Below are 24,117 nucleotides of genomic sequence, written 5' to 3' on the forward strand. Positions count from 1 at the left end.
GATCGGGGGCCCTCCCTTCATGCTGTCTTAGGGGCAGCAGCAGGTTTTCTGGCCTGCTTGCCCTTGTTCCAGGTCTGGTTAGGTTTCCAGCCTTGTCTGTAGCGATCAACAGCTCCTTCCTGTTTTGGAGCAGAGGAAGTTGATGCTGCTCCTGCCTTGAAGTTACGAAAGGCACGAAAATTAGACTGTCTAGCCCTAGGTTTGGCTCTGTCTTGAGGCAGGGCATGGCCTTTACCTCCCGTAATATCAGCGATAATTTCTTTCAAACCGGGCCCGAATAAAGTCTGCCCCTTGAAACGTATGTTAAGTAATTTTCGATTTAGAAGTTACATCAGCTGACCAGGATTTTAGCCACAGCCCTCTGCGTGCCTGAATGGCGAATCCGTAATTCTTAGCCGTAAGTATAGTTAAATGTACTACGGCATCGGAAATAAATGAATTAGCTAGCTTAAGGGTTTTAAGCTTAAGTGAAATCTCATCTAATGTCGCTGAGTCAAGGGTGTCTTCCAGAGACTCAAACCAAAATGCAGCGGCAGCCGTGACAGGCGCAATGCATGCAAGGGGTTGTAATATAAAACCTTGTTGAACAAACATTTTCTTAAGGTAACCCTCTAACTTTTTATCCATTGGATCAGAAAAGGCACAGCTATCCTCCACCGGGATAGTGGTATGCTTAGCTAAAGTAGAAACTGCTCCCTCCACCTTTAATATCAGAAAAAAACGTATAACAATTGACAATATAAACGTTTTTATCACAGTCAAGCACAGTCTCACAGGTCTGCTGTGAGTGATTACCTCCCTCAAAACTAGTTTTGAAGATCCCTGAGCTCTGTGGAGACGTCCTGGATCATGCAGGGAGAAAAAGACAGACTGTGACTGAATTTCTGATGCGTAGTAAAAGCGCCAAAATAGGCCCCTCCCACTCACACTACAACAGTGAGGGGAGCTCAGTAAACTGTTTTAATTTAAAACAACGACAGCCATGTGGAATATAAAGCCCAAAGCAATTTTCACCAAGTACCTCAGAGAATTAAACGATTTAACATGCCAGCAAACGTTTAAAATCAAATATATGAAATGTCTTTAAAAAGCCTGCTGCTAGTCGCTCCCACTGCAAGTTAGGCTAAAAGATATATGCATACAGTATTTTCCCAGTGAAGTGCCATTCCCCAGAAATACTTAAGTGTTAACATATATACATGTCAGCCTGATACCAGTTGCTACTACTGCATTTAAGGCTGTACTTACATTATATCGGTATTAGCAGTATTTTCAAAGTCAATTCCATTAACTTAGAAAATAATATACTGCAACATACCTCTTTGCAGGTGAACCTGCCCGCTGTCCCCTGATCTGAAGTTACCTTACTCCTCAGAATGGCCGAGAACAGCAAACGTATCTTAGTTACGTCCGCTAAGATCATATACAAAAACTCAGGTAGATTCTTCTTCAAATTCTGCCTGAGAAGGAAACAACACACTCCGGTGTCGTTTAAAATAACAAACTTTTGATTGAAGATATAAAAAACTAAGTTTAATCACCACAGTCCTCTCACACATCCTATCTATTAGTTGGGTGCAAGAGAATGACTGGGTGTGACGTAGAGGGGAGGAGCTATATAGCAGCTCTGCTTGGGTGATCCTCTTGCACTTCCTGTTGGGGAGGAGTTAATATCCCATAAGTAATGATGACCCGTGGACTGACTACACTTAACAGGAGAAAAAGTTACCAGCCCTTAAGCAAACCGCAACTCCCAGCGTCCAGCCCAAAATAAGCCTCAAAGTTATATATACATACTTTGGCAATTAATATAAAGGGATTCCAGGTACACCATTTCCTTTCATATAGTGCATACTGCTTAAACTTCCCCATATAGGGAAAAATGTCAGCCTGTTCTGATGCATCAAGTCTCCCCAGAAACAAAAGACTGAACATACCTCAATGCTGCTTGTAGCAAGACACCGTTCTCCACACTGAAGATTTTCTTACACTACCTTCAGCTGTGCTGTGGGAACCATCATGGATCTTAGATAATGTTTGCTAATATCATCAACATCAGGGCAGAAAATAAGATGTCTCCACTCCTCTTGGGAAGCAATAGACTGACGATTTCCCCCTGAGAAAAATAGTACTCACTGGCACCATTTTAAAATAAAAAAACTTATTGATTGAAGAAACTAAACTAACACCTCACTTTACCTCTTCCTATTACTAACACAGGCAAAGAGAATGACTGGGGGTGGAGGGAAGGGAAGAGCTATATATACAGCTCTGCTGTGGTGCTCTTTGCCACTTCCTGTTAGCAGGAGGATAAATCCCACAAGTAAGGATGAAATCCGTGGACTCGTCATATCTGGCCAAACCAGTACTGAAACGAGAATCAGTAGAGGTAATGGTATATAAGAGTATATCGTTGATCTGAAAAGGGAGGTAGGAGAAGAAATCTCTACGACCGATAACAGAGAACCTATTAAATAGATCCCCTAGAGGAAGACCATTGTATTCAAATAGGCAATACTCTCTTCACATCCCTCTGACATTCACTGCACTCTGAGAGGAAAACCGGGCTTCAGCCTGCTGCGAAGCGCATATCAATGTAGAATCTAGCACAAATTTACTTCACCACCTCCATGGGAGGCAAAGTTTGTAAGACTGAATTGTGGGTGTGGTGAGGGGTGTATTTATAGACATTTTAAGGTTTGGGAAACTTTGCCCCTCCTGGTAGGAATGTATATCCCATACGTAACTAGCTCATGGACTCTTGCTAATTACATGAAAGAAATAATATTTTCATACAAGGGCATGCTGATTATGTCTAAAGGGTTTTTAAAAGAAGTACTGTCTTCCAAAGCAATAACAGTATGTTTAGCCAGAGTGGAAATGGCACCATCCACTTTGGGAACTGTTTCCCATAACTCTAGATTAGCAGCAGGTAAAAGGATATAACTTTTTAAACCTTGCAGGAGGAGTAAAAGATACATTTGGCATATATATATATATATATATATATATATGTGTCACTTGCCACTTCTGATCCCACACACTACCCGCCCCTACCACTCCACCTCTCTTTGCATATTTATAGCCATTGTGAAACACTTTATTGTGCAGTAATATTTAATATTGCTTTTATTTTCTATGACAACAAATTAAATGAGCATAGCAGTTAGCAACATCAACTAGGGGTTTTGGGGAAAACAAAAGTAGGACAGAAAGAAATACGTTGTTAAACTGAGGGAATGCAGAGTGCCGACAGTTATTGAAGGTCATAGCAGATCTGGACATTTTTTTTTTATTATTTTTTTTAAATACTTAGCTCTCCTTTCTTTCTTAACTCTTTCTCCACTCCCTCCCCTCCTCAAACTCTCTTTTTTACCCTTTTCCTTTCTCTCTTAGGCAATATCTTCTATTCACACTTTCTCCTCTCTCATATCTTCTGTTTCCTTTTTCTCTCCACTCTCTCTTAACTCTTTCTTCTCCACTTTCCCTCTCCAATCCCTCTCTCTGCCCCTCTTTACCCTCTCAGAAGTAACAGTCTAAGCACTAATGGGGTCCCTAGAGCCCAGCCCTAGAGGGATAACATATCCTTGTCCTTTCATGGATATATAATATTCCTTCAGATAATAGTTTTAGCACATAGCCCAAAATATGTGTCAATGCTGCAGTAGGAGTGTACATTTTATACAATGTACTAACTTTGCTACTTACAACACCCTACTGTAAATAAATGTTGATTCAAATTCACTCATTAACTTTCCCTGTATGCATCTCTCTCTCTCTCTCCATATATATATATATATATATATATATATATATATATATATATATATATATATATATATATGGAGAGAGAGAGAGAGAGAGAGAGAGAGAGAGAGAGAATGAGAATACAGATTAGTTAAGTCATTTTATATTTTTAAGTGCAAAAAGTGAATATTGTAAAAACAAAATTTATGCTTACCTGATAAATTTCTTTCTCTTGTAGTGTATCCAGTCCACGGGTTCATCCATTACTTGTGGGATATTCTCCTTCCCAACAGGAAGTTGCAAAGAGGACACCCACAGCAGAGCTGTCTATATAGCTCCTCCCCTAACCCCCACCTCCAGTCATTCGACCGAAGACAAGTAAGAAAAAGGAGAAACTATAGGGTGCAGTGGTGACTGTAGTTTTAAAAATAAAAACACCTGACTTAAAGTGACAGGGCGGGCCGTGGACTGGATACACCACAAGTGAAAGAAATTTATCAGGTAAGCATAAATTTTGTTTTCTCTTGTAAGGTGTATCCAGTCCACGGGTTCATCCATTACTTGTGGGATACCAATACCAAAGCTTTAGGACACCGATGAAGGGAGGTACAAGGCAGGAACTTAAACGGAAGGCACCACTGCCTGTAAGACCTTTCTCACAAAAATAGCCTCCGAAGAAGCAAAAGTATCAAATTTGTAAAATTTAAAAAAAAGTATGAAGCGAAGACCAAGTCGCCGCCTTACAAATCTGTTCAACAGAGGCCTCATTTTTAAAAGACCATGTGGAAGCTACCGCTCTAGTAGAATGAGCTGTAATTCTTTCAGGAGGCTGCTGGCCAGCAGTCTCATAAGCTAAACGGATTATGCTTCTCAGCCAAAAAGAAAGAGAAGTTGCCGAAGCCTTTTGGCCTCTCCTCTTTCCAGAGTAGACAACAAACAATGCAGATGTTTGACGAAAATCCTTAGTAGCGTGTAAATAGAACTTTAAAGCATGAACCACGTCAAGATTGTGTAACAGACGTTCCTTCTTTGAAGAAGGATTAGGACACAGTGACGGAACAACAATTTCCTGATTGATATTCTTATTAGAAACCACCTTAGGAAGAAAACCAGGTTTGGTACGCAAAACTACCTTATCTGCATGGAAGACCAGATAAGGGGAATCACACTGTAAGGCAGATAATTCTGAAACTCTTCGAGCCGAAGAGATAGCTACTAAGAACAGAACTTTCCAAGATAAAAGCTTGATATCTATGCAATGCAAAGGTTCAAACTGAACCCCTTGAAGAACTAAATTTAAACTCCATGGCAGAGCAACAGGTTTAAACACAGGCTTGATTCTAACTAAAGCCTGACAAAACGCCTGAACGTCTGGAACATCTGCCAGACGCTTGTGCAAAAGAATAGACAGAGCAGAAATCTGTCCCTTTAAGGAACTAGCTGATAATCCCTTTTCCAATCCCTCTTGGAGAAAAGATAATATCCTAGGAATCCTGACCTTACTCCATGAGTAACCCCTGGATTCACACCAATGAAGATATTTACACCATATCTTATGATAGATTTTCCTGGTGACAGGCTTACGAGCCTGAATCAAGGTATCAATGACCGACTCGGAGAAACCACGTTTTGATAAAATCAAGCGTTCAATCTCCAAGCAGTCAGACGCAGAGAAATTAGATTTGGATGTTTGAATGGACCTTGGAGTAGAAGGTCCTGCCTCAGCGGCAGAGTCCCCCAGAGCTGTCTCGCTTTCCTTGTAATCCTGGCAGTTTGGACAATACCTCTGTGAGGGTAGAATTCATAACTGCCACCATGTCCTGTAAGGTAAAAGAATTAGACGCGCTAGATGTACTTGGCGTCACTTGAGCGGGAGTTATAGGTTCTGACACATGGGGAGAGCTAGATGGCATAACCTCCCTTTTTTTCAGTCTGAGAATCCTCTGGTGATAAATCTTTAAAAGCCATAATATGGTCTTTATAATTTATAGATACTTCAGTACATTTGGTACACATTCTAAGAGGGGGTTCCACAATGGCTTCTAAACATATTGAACAAGGAGTTTCCTCTATGTCAGACATGTTTAACAGACTAGTAATGACACCAGCAAGCTTGGAAAACACTTTAATAAATGTGAAACAGCAATTAAACAAAAACGGTACTGTGCCTTTAAGAGAAAAAAACTAGCACTTAAACTGCAAAACAGTGTTAAAATGTAGTAAAGTCTTCGAAATTTTTTCAGTGTGTGTAAGGGACTAAAGCAACATCGCACCCACTTGCAATAGCCCCCAAACCTGATTTAAAAAAACATCAGCCACCGGTAAAAGACAGTTAAGCACCTTGCCACAGCTCTGCTGTGGCTCCTACCTGCCCTCAAATACGATTAGGGAAGAAAAAAGCCCTCTATAGTGGTCCTCAGATGCAAGAGGACTCCTCTAGGGAAGCTGGATGTCTCAGTCTGAAAGAAACTGCGCATCTAAAGCACGATAATAGGCCCCTCCCACCATGTACTCGATGTCAGAGGGGCCTTAAGGAAATACTCCTAGGAGTATCTGACTAGCCATGTGGAAAAAACTAGGCCCCAACAAAAGACTTATCACCCTCAGAAAAAAACGTCTTACTTATGTAACATGTAAACGTTTTGTCACCCATAAACACCACACTAAGTAATATGAGAATTAAAATGAGTATTACCCTGTTTAGTAAGCATGATCCCAGTTGTTGCAAATCCCTGCATCTAGCTTACCTCAAATATAAAAGGCTCTGTCAGCATTTTCTAGAACTTATCATCTCTCTAGAAATAAATATACTGAACATACCTCAAAGCAGGTAATCTGCAGACCGTTCCCCCAACTGAAGCTTTCCCATACTCTTCAGTTATGCGTGAGAACAGCAATGGAGCTTAGTTACAAACCGCTAAGATCATCATCCTCCGTGCAGAATTCTTCTTCCAATTTCTGCCTGGGAGTAAACAGTACAACGCCGGTACTGTTTAAAAATAACAAACTCTTGATTGAAGGTAAAACTACACTAAGTCACCACATATCTCTTTATACTTCCTATCTTGTCAAGAGTTGCAAAGAGAATGACTGGAGGTGGGGGTTAGGGGAGGAGCTATATAGACAGCTCTGCTGTGGGTGTCCTCTTTGCAACTTCCTGTTGGGAAGGAGAATATCCCACAAGTAATGGATGAACCCGTGGACTGGATACACCTTACAAGAGAAAATTATATGGGTTTCTTTATTTTAATGATACAAAAAAAAGTGCCAGAATGAACCTTATTTAAAAAAAAAAAAAAAAAAAAAAAAAAAAAGTTGATCAGTCTGTTTGCACAGATGTTTTATACAAAGATCATCAACTCAGGGTGGAAGAAAACAAGAAATATGACAGTCATTTTTATTTTATATTTGTATTTTTTTGGTCACGTATAGTTGCAAGCACATGTCCAAGATTGGCATGGCATGGCAATTTATTAACATTCCCCATGTGCCAAATGCTCCTAAATCTCTAATATTTATGTACTGTTATTAGTAAATGCAAAACTGTCTATTTTTTCTAGAAAATTTATATTTTAGCATTTATTATAATTTTAGAAAATTAGAATATCCAATATGATTTAAATATAAAGGGCTCTGTGTGTTTATTTCCTGGAAAGGGGTTAAACACACAGTAAAACGACTGCTCGGGAGACGCAAAGCAGTGCTGGTACTGATTGGAAACTGACTAGTAGTTTCCTTGCGGGACCAACAGTGCATTCTGGCTCCAGAGAGATACTTACACCTCTGCAAAGGGGTTAAACTCATTGTTAAACACATACATTTGGGGTGTTACTAGTGTTAAAATGCTTTAACAAATTATTATGGTACTTTAACAGGAGTTTCACTCTCATGATGTACACTAGTGGACTTCATTTATTTCTCTTTACAATTTTTTTTTTCCCCTTCAGCAAAAACAACTTTATAAAGTGGAAAGTAGAAACTGTAAACCAATACTTTCCTTTTATTCAAGTACAGTTTTAAATATAAACTAATCTAATGGTAGTAAAAATAATAATGACAACTTTATCATCATACCCCAGCCATCGGAATATTCTTCCAAGATCCTTAGTAAAGATACTACTTGAAAGACCTTGCTTCACCTCATTATTCCAAGCAAAAGCCTCTTCTTCAGACTGAAAGATATTTATATATATATAAAATTACAAAATGATTTATAAACATTACATATAGATAACTAGTGACAGACTGACTATGTATTAGATGCAAAAAAAGAAAATGCTCTAACATTTTACTACTGGGAACTAGCTGAACATATCTGATGAGCCAAATGTGTAACCAATCACCAACTAGTATTAAGTAGTGTAGCATATGTACATATTCTTTTTTAACAGCAGATACCAAGAGAATAAAGTAAATTTGAAAACAGAAGTGAATATAAAAGTGTCTTAAAATTACATCCTCTATCTAAATCATGCACGTTCAATTTTGACTTTCCTACCCTTTTAATCCTAAAGGGCAAATTTACATACACAAACACACACACAAAGATCCCAACGCAGCTGAAGGTGTAACGTTTTTATGTAAAAAGTTTTAAACAAATGACATTTGAGAATAATGTAAGTTTGGGGAAAAAGTTACCTTAAACTTTAGAATGTAGAGTATTGGAGCAAAAGTCTCTTTGTGAACGATGGGTGAATTGTGTGAAAGCCCAGTTATGATGGCTGGTTCTACAAAGTTTCCAGGACGATCAATTACCTTTATTAACGAGAGACAATAAAATAAAATACTAACACACGGTACACTTTATCTTATCAAAAATACTGACCCTAGGGAAATGCACAACTTTAAAATGTATATCTTCTGCTAAGCACAATTATTTTTAGTGCATAGTACTAATAGCACAAAGAAAAAGAAAACAGTAAGGGGTTATGGGCAATCTTTCCCAGTTCAAAATATTAAGCTTAACTAGGGAAGTGAATAATAAGTTAAAATACCAACTTTATTAGTTCTATTAATACCGGGATATACCCTGTAACCAACACCCACCAACAACCTAACATATAAAAAAAACTGAGCCACTCCCCTGTATTCCTGGCCCATATCTGGAAGCGTCGGGTTTCAGGTGCCAGGAGTGACTAACATAGAAATAGGTTACAAATGCGTTTCGGCCGTGAGCCGGCCTTTATTAATGTAATGCTTGTTTAAGACAAACTGAGTGAGTGATGTACACTGCCTTATAAACCCCTTTCTTCAACAAGCATTACATTGATAAAGGCTGACTCACGGCCGAAACGCATTTGTAACCTATTTCTGTGTTAGTCACTCCTGGCACCTGAAGCCGACGCTTCCAGATATCAACCAGAAATACAGGGGAGTGACTCCGTTTTGTTTTTATGTTAGGTAATTGGTGGGTGTTGGTTACAGGGTATATCCCGGTATTAATAGAACTAATAAAGTTGGTATATTAACTTATTATTCACTTCCCTAGTTAAAGGGACACTGAAAACAATTTTTTTTTCTTTCATGATTCAGATAGAGCATGCAATTTTAAGCAACTTTCTAATTTAATCTTATTATCAAATTGTCTTCATTCTCCTGGTATCTTTACTTGAAAAGCAAGAATGTAAGTTTAGATGCCGGCCCATTTTTGGTAAACAACCTAGGTTGTTCTTGCTTATTGCTGGATAAATTCACCCACCAATAAACAAGTGCTGTCCAGGGTCTGAATGAAAAATTGGCTGGTTTCTTAGCTTAGATGCCTTCTTTTTCAAATAAAGATAGCAAGGGAACGAAGAAAATTTTATAATAGGAGTAAATTAGAAAGTTACTTAAAATTGCATGCTCTATCTGAATCACAAAAGAAAAAATTTGGGTTCAGTGCCCCTTTAAGTTTAATATCCCTCATATATATAGGAAAGAGTGCCCATAACCCCTTACTGTTTTCTTTTTCTTTGTGCTTTAAGTATTTAAAGGGGCAGCACCGAGTCTTCTAGGCATTTGCCTGAGGATCTCATTATTTCCTATTTCACACTTTCACAGTGCCAGTATTTTTTTCTTTTTGTTAGTGCACAATACTATACATGATAATGGAGAATTCAGGGTTGCAAATCACTAGTTACAATTAAAAGGTTAATATCTGGAATAATTGTAGGCAGTTGTGTTTGTGGTGCTTTCAAACGATGAAAGAAAGATTTAGTTATCAAGCTTAGTGAGATATTTTAATTGCCTTTGCCTCTATTTTAACATGATCCTTTTTAAATGTACTGGAATGCCCTTGTGAAAAAGCATTTTGAATGGTAAGTTCTAATGAAGCTTACTTTAAATATATTAACAATTTACTAAAAACATAATTTATGTAAGAACTTACCTAATAAATTAATTTCTTTCATATTGGCAAGAGTCCATGAGCTAGAGACGTATGGGATATACAATCCTACCAGGAGGAGCAAATTTTCCCAAACCTCAAAATGCCTATAAATACACCCCTCACCACACCCAGAATTCAGTTTAACGAATAGCCAAGTAGTGGGGTGATAAAGAAAGGAGTAAAAAGCATTTAAAAAAAAAGGAATTTGAAAATATAATTGTGCTTTATACAAAAAAACATAAAGCACCATAAAAAGGGCGGGTCTCATGGACTCTTGCCAATATAAAAGAAATGAATTTATCAGGTAAGTTCTTACATAAATTATGTTTTCTTTCATATAATTGGCAAGAGTCCATGAGCTAGTGACGTATGGGATAGAAATACCCAAGATGTGGAACTCCACACAAGAGTCACTAGAGAGGGAGGGATAAAATAAAAACAGCCATTTTCCGCTGAAAAAAATTAAATCCACAACCAAAAAAATAAGTTTTTCTCATAAATGAAAGAAAAAAACATAAAACATAAGCAGAGGAATCAAAATAAAACAGCTGCCTGAAGAACTTTTCTACCAAAAACTGCTTCCGAAGAGGCAAATACATCAAAATGGTAGAATTTAGTAAATGTATGCAAAGAAGACCAAGTTGCTGCTTTGCAAATCTGATCAACTGATGCTTCATTCTTAAAAGCCCACAAAGTGGAGACTGATCTAGTAGAATGAGCTGTGATTCTCTGAGGTGGAGCCTGACCCGACTCCAAATAAGCCTTATGAATCAAAAGCTTTAACCAAGATGCCAAGGAAATGGCAGAAGCTTTCTGACCTTTCCTAGAACCAGAAACGACAACAAATAGACTAGAAGTCTTCCTGAAATCTTTAGTAGCTTTGAAAAAATATTTCAAAGCTCTTACAACATCCAGAGAATGTAAGGATCTTTCCAAAGAATTCTTAGAATTAGGACACAAACAGGGGACAACAATTTCCCTATTAATGTTGTTAGAATTCACAACTTTAGGTAAAAATTTAAATAAAGTCTGCAAAACTGCCTTACCGTGATGAAAAATCAGAAAAGGTGACACAAGAAAGAGCAGATAATTCAGAAACTCTTCTAGCAGAAGAGGTAGCCAAAAGGAACAACACTTTACAAGAAAGTAGTTTAATATCCAAAGAATGCATAGGCTCAAAAGGAGGAGCCTGTAAAGCTTTCAAAACCAAATTAAGACTCCAAGGAGGAGAGATTGATTTAATGACAGGCTTGATACGGACCAAAGCCTGAACAAAACAGTGAATATCAGGAAGCTTAGCAATCTTTCTGTGAAATAAAACAGAAAGAGCAGAGATTTGTCCCTTCACGGAACTTGCAGATAAAGCTTTATCCAAACCATCCTGAAGAAACTGTAATGTTCTAGGAATTCTAAAAGAATGCCAGGAGAACTTATGAGAAGAACACTATGAAATATAAGTCTTCTAAACTCGATAATAAATCTTCCTAGAAACAGATTTACGAGACTGTAACATAGTATCAATCACTGAGTCAGAGAAACCTCTATGACTAAGCACTAAGCGTTCAATTTCCATACCTTCAAATTTAACGATTTGAGATCCTGTGAGGATATAATGTAAACACCCTGATATAAGTATATATGTGTATATTTCTTCCACTCAGTCTCACTCCCCACTGCGGGTCATATCGTGTATGATAAATACTGGTTTGCTCATTGAACTGAGGGTGACCTAGATTTGGTCATTTAAATGTGAAATAATACTGCGAGCAGTACTTTATACACATGCAGAATAATAAGTCAGTTAGAATGGAGAACAAAGAGAAGTAATGTTTTATAAAACCAAGTTAAATGGATCCTCTGAGTTAAACCTCAGGTCCTGTTTCCAGCTGGTTGCGGTGCACACAATGAATCAGTTCCGTGTGTGGAAGGAGACTGTCGCTCTGCAGAGTGATGTCACACGCTCCGGCGTGTATTTGGAAAACCTGTGTCTGAAGTGTAGAGATGAGGCAGGCAACGTTGAATGATGAAACCTATGTAAAAAATGAAGACTTAAGAGTTCAGTTAGAAAGTCTGTGAACAAAGCTACTGAGGAGCGGTGCAGATCCTTGAACGTTGCACAGCCGTATTCAAAGTGAGGCTAGAGAATATCCCATAGGAGACAAATTATCTAGCAAAGGTAAGTTAGAACGGACAGCTTAAATAGCAAGTTGAAGTCACATGATGTAAATAATTAAAGGGGAAGTGTCTTTACATGAAGCTGAGAGAACATGTTCCTGACAGATCCTGATGGAAAAACGGTCCTTGAGACAGAAGGTCTGGCCTTAACGTAAGTGGCCAAGGTTGACAACTGGACATCCGGACAAGGTCCACATACCAGAACCTGTGAGGCCATGCTGGAGCTACCAGAAACACAAATGAATGTTCCATAATGATTTTGGAGATCACTCTTGGAGGTAGAACTAGAGGCGGAAAGATATAAATAGGTTGGTAAAACCAAGGAACTGCTAACGCATCCACCGACTCCACCCGAGTATCCCTGGACCTGGATAGGTACCTGGGAAGTTTATTGTTTAGATGAGAAGCCATCAGATCTATTTCTGGAAGACCCCACATCTGAACAATCTGAAAAACACATCTGGATGGAGAGACCATTCCCCCAGATGTAAAGTCTGAAGGCTGAGATAATCTGCTTCATAATTGTTTATACCTGGGATATGTACCGCAGAAATGAGATAAGAGCTGGATTCCGCCCAAGCAAATATCTGAGATACTTCCTTCATAGCTAGGGGACTGCGAGTTCCGCCCTGATGATTGACATATGCCACAGTTGTGACATTGTCTGTCTGAAAACAAATGAATGGTTCTCTCTTCAACAGAGGCCAGACCTGAAGAGCCCTGAAAATAGCACGGGGTTCCAAAATATTGATTGGTAACCTCGCTTCATGAGATTTCCAAACCCCTTGTGCTGTCAGAGTTCCCCAGACAGCTCCCCAACCTGAAAGATTTGCATCTGTTGTGATTACAGTCCAGGTTGGACGAATAAAAGAGGCCCCTTGAATTATACGGTGATGATCTAACCACCAAGTCAGAGGAAGTTGAACATTGGGATTTAAGGATATTAATTGTGATATCTTTGTATAATCCCTGCACCATTGCTTCAGCATACAAAGCTGGAGAGGTCTCATGAAAACGAGCAAAGGGGATCACGTCCGATGCTGCAGTCATGAGACCTAAAACTTCCATGCACATAGCCACTGAAGGGAACGATTGAGACTGAAGGTTCCAACAAGCTGAAACCAATTTTATTTGTCTCTTGTCTGTTAAAGACAGAGTCATGGACACTGAATCTATTTGGAAACCTAAAAAGGTGACCCTTGTCTGAGGAATCAAGAAACTCTTTAGTAAATTGATCCTCCAACCATGACTTTAAAGAAACAACACTAGTTGATTTGTGTGAGATTCTGCTAAATGAAAAGATTGAGCTAGTACCAAGATATCGTCCAAATAAGCCAAATAAGAAACACCGCAATACCCTGTTCTCAGATTACCGAGTCTAGGGCCCCGAGAACTTTTGAAAAAAATCTTGGAGCTGTCACTAGGCCAAATGGAAGAGTGACAAATTGGTAATGCTTGTCTAGAAAAGAGAATCTCAGAAACCGAAAGTGGTCTGGATGAATTGGAATATGAAGATATGCATCCTATAAGTCTATTGTGGACATATAATGACCTTGCTGAACAAAAGGCAGAATAGTCCTTATAATCCCCATTTTGAAAGTTGGTACTCTTACAAAACGATTACAAATTTTCAGATCCAGAACTGGCCTGAATGAATTTTCTTTCTTTGGGACAATGAATAGATTTGAATAAAACCCCAGACCCTGTTCCTGAAACGGAACTGGTATAATTACCCCTGAAAGCTCTAGATCTGAAACACACTTCAGAAAAGCCTGAAGCTTCACTGGGTTTGCTGAAATGCGTGAGGGAAAAAATTCTTCTCACAGGAGGTCTTACTCTGAATCCTATTCAATACCCTTGAGAGACAATGCTCTGAATCCATTGATTTTGGACAGAATCTGCCCAAATGTTTTGGAAATCTGTTCAGAATCTGCCCCCCACCAGCTGAGCTGGAATGAGCGCCGCACCTTCATGCAGACTTGGAATGAAAAAAAACTCCCTCCCCCAGAGTAACAGTTGAAATAATTGAATCCAACTGAGAACCAAATAAATTGTTACCTTGGAAAGAAAGAGATAGTAATCTAGACTTAGATACCATGTCAGCATTCCAGCAAAGCTTTCTAGCTAAGATAGCTAAAGACATAGATTTAACATCAATTTTTATTATATCAAAAATAGCATCACAGATAAAATGATTAGCATGTTGAAGCAAGTGAACAATGCTAGACAAATCAGGATCTGTTTCCTGTTGCGCTAAACTTTCCAACCAAAAAATTGATGCAGCTGCAACATTAGCCATAGAAATGGCAGGCCTGAGAGGATAGCCAGAATATAAATAAGGTTTCCTTAGATAAGATTCAAGTTTCCTATTTAAAGGGTCCTTAAAGGAAGTACTATCTTCCATAGGAATAGTAGTACGTTTGGCAAGAGTAGAGATAGCCCCATCAACCTTGGGGATCTTTTCCCAAAACTCCAATCTAATTGCTAGCAAGGGATACTACTTTTTAAACCTAGCAGAAGGAATCAAAGAAGTACCAGGCCTATTCCATTCCTTTGAAATCATATCAGAAATAGCACCAGGAACTGGAAAAACCTCTGGAGTAACCACAGGAGGTTTATAAACAGAATTTAAATGTTTACTAGTTTTAATGTCTAAAGGACTTGTTCCCTCAATATCCAAAGTAATCAACACCTCTTTAACAAGGAACGAATATACTCCATGTTAAAGAGATAAGTAGATTTTTTCAGTGTCAATATCTGAGGTAGGATCTTCTGAATCAGATAGATTCTCATCAGAGGAGGATAAATCAGTATGTAGTTGGTCATTTGAAATTTCACCAACTTTACGTTTATTAGAAGGTGGAATAGCAGACAAAGCCTTCTGAATCACATCAGCAATAAAATCTTTTATATTCACAGGGATATCATGCACATTAGATGTTGAAGGAACAACAGGCATTGTACTAGTACTGATAGATACATTCTCTGCATGTAAAAGCTTATCATGACAACTGTTACATACTACAGCTGGATATATAATCTCTACTAATTTACAACAGATGCACTTATCTTTGGTAGAACTGTTATCAGATTGAGACATCTTGCAAATGTAAGAGAAAAAAACAACATATAAAGCAAAATTATCAATTTCCTTATATGGCAGTTTCAGGAATGGGAAAAAAATGCAAACAGCATAGCCCTCTGAGCATAGAAAAAGGCAAGAGGCATATAGGAAGTGGGCTTTAAATAATTTAAGTATGACACACAATGCAAAATGACGCCGGAAATGGCGAATTTGCGTCAACGAACGTACTTTTGCGCCAAAAAAATTATTGCGCCAAGAATGACACAATAAATATAAGCATTTTGCGGCCTTGCGAGCCTAATTTTGCCCGCAAAAAAATAAATTAAACAGTCAATTTTGAAGAAAAGACTATACCCCAGGTAAGAAAAAATAACTTCCTAAATATGTTTTTCCCAGTTTTGAAACTGATAGTCTGCAAAAGGAAATATACATAAACCTGACTCATGGCAAATATAAGTACAATACATATATTTAGAACTTTACATTAATACATAAAGTGCCAAACCATAGCTGAGAGTGTCTTAAGTAATGAAAACATACTTACTGAAAGACATCCATCCACATATAGCAGATAGCCAAACCAGTACTGAAACAGTTATCAGTAGAGGTAATGGAATATGAGAGTATATCGTCGATCTGAAAAGGGAGGTAGGAGATGAATCTCTACGACCGATAATAGAGAACCTATGAAAAGATTTCCTGCAAGGAAAACCATAGAATTCAATAGGTGATACTCCCTTCACATCCCTCGGACATTCACTGTACTCTGAGAGGAATCGGGTTTCAAAATGCTGAGAAGCGCATATCACAGAAGAAAATCAAGCACAAACTTACTTCACCACCTCCATAAGAGGCAAAGTTTGTAAAACTGAATTGTGGGTGTGGTGAGTATTTATAGGCATTCTGAGGTTTCAGGAAACTTTGCCCCTCCTGGTAGGATTGTATATCCCATACGTTACTAGCTCATGGACTCTTGCCAATTACATGAAATAAATTATTTTGCATTGTATGCTTCTTAGCATAATAATATGAAAATAACAGGTTTACAAGATAATTCTTATTTTCTTGAACTTTTTATTCACCCACCTTTCCACCAGTTACCACTATACCACCTTCACATTGTGCTTGCTCAATTGCAGAAAGAAACATTTCAACTGCCTGCTTAGTGTGAAGAGGACCACACAAGATATCAGCTGAAAGGGAATAGGAGAAAAGTTTACACAAAGTAAAATGAACTATAGAAGATAATAATCCCTTTTCTCTTGAATAGTACACACATACACTGAACTGAGAGAAATACACATTTATTGTTATTCTATCAATACATACAAGTGATATTTTGGAATCTAATTAAAGGTTTATGCTTACCCCAGAATCTCACTTTTATACATGTATATTTGTTTGAGTCCAGAAAGTGCACTATGATTTCCATGTGATATACACTGCCAAGTTGTCTACAACACACATATACAAACAAAATATATATATACGTTGACAGCCTCTACACCTCTATTCTCCATCCGGGAGGTGTGGCGGCTGTCAGGTCCATGGTGACGGATAACCCTTTATATGAAGGACCGTCTATTGAATTTTTATGTGAGTTGCTGACGTTATGCCTCGATAAGAATTTCTTTAGATTCAAAAGAGATTACTATTTGCAAATCTCTGGGACGGCCATGGGTTCAAACATGGCACCCTCATATGCTAATCTTTACATGGCATGGTATGACCAGGTGGCCATGAAACCGTTTACCCACCCCCACATTATTATGTACGTTACATAGATGACGTGTTCCTGGTGTGGGGAGGGAGGGTAGATGAATTGAAGCAATGGGTGTCATGTTTGAAATCTATGGACTGTCCCATAAGATTTAAATTAGAATATAGTGAGACATTGATTCATTTTCTGGATCTCAATATATTTAAGGTTAAAGCCGGGGAGGGTTACTCCTTTGGCACATCCTTATACACAAAGTTGACAGATTGAAATTCTTTATTGGAGGCTAAAAGTTTTCACCCTAGACACTAGAAAGTGGGGATAGTTACATCTCAGCTCACTAGGGTTATCCGCAACAATAGTGAAGTACCCACTATGCTGGAACAGTTAATAGAGATGGAGATGAAGTTAATAAAAAGAGGTTATGATAGTGTTATGGTCCGAGAAATCAAAGAAAGATTGCTGGAAGGCACAGTGGAAAAGGAATCTGTAAAACCAAATGATGAGACATCACAGCTGAATTTTGTAACCACTTATACTCCTATGAGTCAAGCTTTGACGAGGTCTGTACGCCAACATTTGCCTCTTCTTGAAACGGACATCACGCTCCCATTCCAGGGGAACAAGCCGCCACGGATGGTACATAGGCGGGCAGATAACCTGCGGGATCTGCTGGTAAAAACTGATCCAGTAGGATGTTATCAAAGTGACACCTGGCTAAAGTCTTCGAGCAAGGGAGGCTTTTCATGTGGGAACTGCACAACATGTAATAGCATGATGAGGGGTAAAACCTTCCAACATCCCCACACGAATAAGCGTTATAGCATTCGTCACAGGCTCACATGTACCAGCACGCATGTAATATACGTGTTAGTTTGCCCATGTTCCCTGGTGTATATTGGGAAAACTATTACAAGCTTCAGGGACAGGATGGCGAATCATCGTTGTGCCATTCGGGAAGCCCTCAAAACAGAAGACTCAGAACAGCCAGTGGCACGTCATTTTGCACAATATAAGCACAGTGTATCCAGCATGAAAACAATGGCAATTGACCATATTCCTCCTCTGGCCAGGGGAGGCAACAAAGCAAAGAGGCTTCTCCAAATGGAGACGAAATGGATTTACACATTGGACACCCTGATACCAAGGGGACTTAATACTTATCTTGATTTTGGGCCATTTTACACTAAATAACTAGTGGACACTAATTAACCAGTGGACTGGCTATACAGCAACACTATCTGATTGATTTAAGTGGATCATCAATACCTGCAAGGATCCTACATGAATTTTCATTCTAGTGGGTACTCACGGGTTTCTATCCATACGTCAAGAGGCATGAAGAAGATAGTTTTTGACTATATATAAAATAAGAATCTATATAAATGGGTCAGTTCGTTCACCTTCAATTTTGATTATTTAATGTATATAGGAGAATAAATCTGTGTGTGCTGCAAGGACACAATGTAATATATGTTATGTTACAATGATTGATTTTAATGTTTGCAGTGGGTGTGATCACGTCTCCGCAATTTGACATAAAGGCTGGATTGGGTCTGGAATTATGTATGATCAGTGAGGATTTCCTGTTTTGGTAACATAAAATTGGGCATTGTTGTGCTTTATACATCATTCTGACCGTATACCTGCCTTTGTACTGTTATGTTGACAGGCTTGTCACTTGCGATTGTGAACGGGTCCACACGCTTTTGTTTAGGTGGTTGCTATCGAAAATTTGGGGCCAATCAAATCGCGATGACGCATCACGTTCGCGTTCTAGCGTGATGATGTCATCGGGAGTCGATGCGAGATGGCGAACCGGAGTTTTAAGTGTATATAAGGTGATGCTATGGGTTAAGGTGTTAGGAGTTCTTATGGGGACATGTTTTGTTTGATGGTCTGACATTTGACAAAGGTGTTAGGATAACACCGAAACGTTATGTTTTTGACATGTACTTGAATTAAACAATTGGAATTGTACTAAGTCCAGTGAGTGCCTTTTTTCAACGATGGGAAAGTCTACACTTACAAGAAATGCACCCTGGCAGTTGTGATAAAATTTTAAGACTATGCTTATCCTTTTTTGAGAAATTAATATATATATATATATATATATATATATTAAAAAATAATAAATGTCTAGCACAAAATTATTGCAAACAGGCAAATTTGCCCGTTTGAGGGCGTGCGATAATTAACTAGCCATTACAAGTGGCTGTTTATTGCTACTACACAGTAGCAATTAGTGCTCAGAAAATTAAACAGAGATTAGATCTCTAAATTTAATTAATTAAATAAGGATGCACCAAATGCCCTCAAATAGAAAACAACTGCACTAGGCAGTTTTGGGGCTTTAAAGTTGGCAGGAGTGTAAAGGGCAGGAGTGTAAAGTGCCTTTACATTGCGGTCTATGGGAACTGTGTCCCAGTAAATATATATGTATATGCTTATATACATACATTATATATATATATATATATATATATATATATACATATTTATTTACAAACTGGTGCCATCACTGCATTACTTGCCCCCTTTGCCGAGCTTAAGTTCTGTGCCTATGGAAGCATGCAATGTGAGGTCGTGTTCACATTGCACCTAACTTGCAATACCAGTGCACATTAGCATGCACTGGTATTACAAAGTGGAGTACAAATATTGCTTTAGCAAAAGTGATAAATATTACGCTCCACTTATAATCTGACTCTAAATAAAAAAAAAGCAAAGACACACTCAGAGAAGCAGAATACATTTCTTACTACAGTCCTTACCCTGGTTACTATACGATCCCTCTTTGTCATTATTTAAAACTGTATACTTAACATTTAAAAAAAAAAAAAAATCAAGCAGAGCTATATTATAGGTTGTTTATTTTTAAACTTCACAAACATGAAATTTGTCATCACATTTAGTGTTATTATGCCATTTGAAAACTTAGAATTTGTAAATTATAAATGGAAAAATGAATAAATAATACTTTCTGCATTTGCACATACAGTACATAAATATTATAGACATATAACGCAACTCACATTTCTGTATAATTTTGCTTCTATACAATAAGTTTAAAGCAAAATTAAAAACACTCACAGTGCCAAGGCTCTCCAATGCGCACTTGTGAATAGGCTATTAACAGTTTCTCCACAATTTCATCATGAATGCTTTCTTGTAAAAACTGTGAGAGAAGGAAACAAACATTTAAAAAATTGTTGCAAAACTTAAAAAAAAGAAATACATTATGAAATACAACCATTTGAAAAAATAATGCCTGGCAACACATTGATAATAGTAGAACATGGGCACTTGTGGAATAAGTAAAGGAATAAAGGATTTGTTATAACAGAAACTTTACTTTATTCAAAGTTTCTCAGTTCCATCTAAAAGAATATTTCAAAACACATTTACTAGGTTTTTGTTGTTTTTTTTGTTTGCATGTTCTTGTGCTGAAAACACCATTTTTTCTGCGGGAGATGTCAAATTACACAAATATGCAGTTCACATAACTTTTAGGTGAATTGCAATCCCTTTCTTTTTATGCAAAAATATAATTTATGATTACCTAATAAATCATTTTCTCTTTCTTGGCAGTGAGAGTCTACGAATTCCTATTTGTAACATATGGGAATTAAGTCACCTGGCCACCAAGAGGGGGCAAAGACACCCCAAACAGAGCATTGAAACATCCCTCCCACTTCCCCTACCCTCTCAGTAGTTTAAGCCGAGGATAAGGAAAAGAGATAAAAGGGGTAAAGAGGTGCCATAGGACTGCCGCCACTACACTATTTCAGGGCAGGTTTGTGGACTCTCAATGCCAAGAAAGAAAAGAATTTATCAAGTAAGCCTAAATTATATTTTATTTCTAATGGCAGTGAGAGTCCACAAATTCCTATTCATAACATATGGGAAACCAATACCTCTAACCTTTGGAGTCCACGAAAAATTTAGGGAGGGAAAGGTAGGTAAGGCAGTCCTTAAGTACTAGACACCACCACCTGAAGAACCTTTCTCCCAAAGGAAGCCTCAACGGAGGCAAAAACATCAAATTATTTACATTTTGTGAAAGTATGCAATGAAGACAACCAGGTAGCCGTCTTGCGGATCTGTTTATTGAAGCCACATTTTTGTAGGCCCAAGTAGTAGACACTGCACGGGTAGAATGTGCTGAAATCCGGGATGGAGCGGCTGACCCGACTGCCACGCAAATTAGACTTCTGAGCCAAAAGGATAGAGTAAGAGCTGTGGCCTTCTGACCCTTGTGCTTACCAGAAAACAGAATAAACAAGGAAGATGATTGACAAAATTCCTCAGTAGCATGAAGATAAAACCTGAAAGCTCTAACAACATCCAGATTATGTAATAACCTTTTGTTGGAGGAAGGTGGTTTGGGACAAAGACAGAACAACAATCTCCTTATTGATATTATAATTTGAAACTACCTTAGGTAAAAACCCTGTCGTTGTCCAAAGAACAGCCTTATCCGAATGGAATACCAGAGAAGGCTGAACACAATTCTGAAACTCTCAGAGCAAAGGAGATTGCTAACCGGAACAAGACTTTCCAAGATAATAACTTAATATTTATAGAATGCATAGGCTCAAATGGAGCCTGCTATAGAACTCTAAAAACAAAACTAAGGCTCCATAGAGGAGCAATAGGTTTGAAAACAGATCTAATGCTAGATAAAGCTTGAACAAACGAGTGAGCATCTGACAAACAAGCCAACTTTTTATGCAACAATACAGAAAGAACAGATATCTAGCCTTTAAAAGAACTAGCTGATAGGCCCTCTCTCCCTCTCCATCCTGCAGGAACAAAAGACCATGCAGAATCTTCATTCTGTGCCAAGAAAACCCACGTTCAATGTACAAAGACAGATAAGTCCACCACACCTTAAGGTAAAATGCCTCTGGTAACAGGCTTACATGCCTGAATCAGAGTACCAATCACAGCCTCAGACAAACTTCTCTTTGACAAAAGCATTAGTTCAATCTCCATGCAGTCAGTCTCAGAGAATCAAGATTGGACCTTGAGCCAGAAAGTCCGGTCTCTGAGCAAGCCGCCATGGAGGAGCAGATGACATTCTCACAAGCTCTGCATGCCAAGTCCTGCGTGGCCATGCAGGAGATAACAGAATTGATGAAACTCCCTCCAGTTTGATTCAAGCTATTACTCGTGGGAGTAGAACAATTGGAAACCATCACCGAGAGTAAAGAGTCAGAAAGTCCACCCCCCAGTTCTCCATACCTGGGATGTGGATGGCTGAAATTTTCCATTGATATGTCTCCACCCAATGAAGAATGCGAGTCACTTCCAGCATTGCCAGAGAGCTGATAGTTCTGCCCTGGTGGTTGATATAAGCTACAGTAGTGATGTTATCCTATTGAAATTGAATATAACGGACAGAACGTAATTGTGGCCACGACAGTAGTGCATTGAAAATGGCCTGCAGCTCCAGTACTTTGATTGGAAAAGTTGTTTCCTCTGACCGCCAAATTCCCTGAGCTCTCCGAGAGCCCCACAAAGCACCCCATCCTGTCAAACTCACCTCTGTTATAATTGCCCAGGATGGGCATAGGAAGCACATGCCCTGGAGAATGGGCATAGGAAGCACATGCCCTGGTGAATGGGTTCCTGAGACAGCCACCAAAAGAGAGAATCTCTAGTCTCTGGATCCAGAGATATTACCTGAGACAGATCTAAATGATTCCCATTCCATTGCTTGTGCATACATAACTGTAGAGGTCTCAGATGGAATTGGGCAAAAGGAAAAGCATCCGAAGCTGCTATCATCAGGTCTACCACCTCCATGCATTAAGCTACAGAATGCAGAGGGGTAGATTGAAGAAGACGATAGGCAGTCTGAAGCTTCTCCCTGAGTTGGTCTGAAGCCTCTCATGCTCATAGAGTCTATGATGAACCCTAGAAAGTTCACTTTTTCAAATTTAACTTCCACCACCCATGCATCTGAAGATACCAGTGTAAATTCTCTGTGTGAGATGTCGCTAAATGTAAAGATGGCACCTGAACCAAATGTTGTCCCCGTATGGTGCCACAGTAATGCCTTGTAATCTGACTACAGCTAGAAGGGCCCCCAGTACCTAAACCGAATGGCTAAACCGAATGGGAGAGCTTTGAATTGGTAATGCTTGTCAAGGAAAGCAAGGCGTAGATATTGGTAATGATCTCAGTGTATTGGAATATGAAGGTATGCATCCTTCAGATCTATGGTAGTCATGAATAGACCTTCCTGCACAAGAGGAAGAATGGATCTGATAGTTTCTATTTTGAAAGCAGGAACCTATAAAAATTTGTTGAGGCACTTCAGGTCTAAGATGGGGCAAAAGGTTCCCTTCCTTTTTGGGAACAATGAAAAGGTTTGAATAAAACCCTTTTACCCTCTCTGCTTGCGGCATATGAACAATAACTCCCATAGATACCAGATAGTCTAGACACTGAAGGAAAGCTATTTTTCCAACTTCCAGAGATCCTTGATAGGAGAAACCTGCCTCTTGGGTGCGAGATCGGAAACCTATTTTGTATCCCTGAGAAACGATGTCCAGAACCCAAGGATCCCGAATGGACTGAGACCAAAACCCCTGAAACAGAGATAATCTGCCCCCTACTTGACATGGTTTTAGTGGTCAACTTCTTGTTCTTCACCAGGTTTGGTTTCCAGGTACTCTTGGACGTCTCAGATGAAAGGAGCGAAAAAGAATGTCTCTTTGGTCTGATTTCTTATCCCGAGGCAGAGAAGCACCCTTTTCACCAGTGACAGTAAAAATGATAGAATCTAAGCCTGGGACAAATAAGGATTTACCCTTCAACGTCTTTAAAACATGAATGCGGTCCTGGATATTCTCCAATGGAGATTCTACCAAGATCAATTCAGACAAAGAGTTGCAACAGAATGTAGCGGCCCCAGCCACAATACCTACAGCTGGCTGGAAAAGTAAACCTCCCTGGAGGAAAACCTCTCTCAGGTATCCCTGTAACTACCTATCCATCCTTGAAAGATGAATCAGG

At 38.8% G+C, this 24,117-nt stretch overlaps 1 protein-coding gene across 1 annotated transcript in view; it reads right to left on the reverse strand.

Moving 5' to 3' along the window:
* LOC128648765 (alpha-aminoadipic semialdehyde dehydrogenase-like) overlaps positions 1–24,117 on the reverse strand; it is a 283,737-nt gene that overhangs the window by 87,550 nt on the left and 172,070 nt on the right. Inside the window, 4 exon segments of the mRNA XM_053701624.1 lie at positions 7,822–7,919; positions 8,386–8,502; positions 16,461–16,567; positions 20,185–20,269. Of these exon segments, the coding sequence (XP_053557599.1) occupies positions 7,822–7,919; positions 8,386–8,502; positions 16,461–16,567; positions 20,185–20,269 (407 nt within the window).

The sequence above is a fragment of the Bombina bombina genome, chromosome 2, assembly GCF_027579735.1.
Source record: "Bombina bombina isolate aBomBom1 chromosome 2, aBomBom1.pri, whole genome shotgun sequence".
Classification (NCBI taxonomy): domain Eukaryota; kingdom Metazoa; phylum Chordata; class Amphibia; order Anura; family Bombinatoridae; genus Bombina; species Bombina bombina.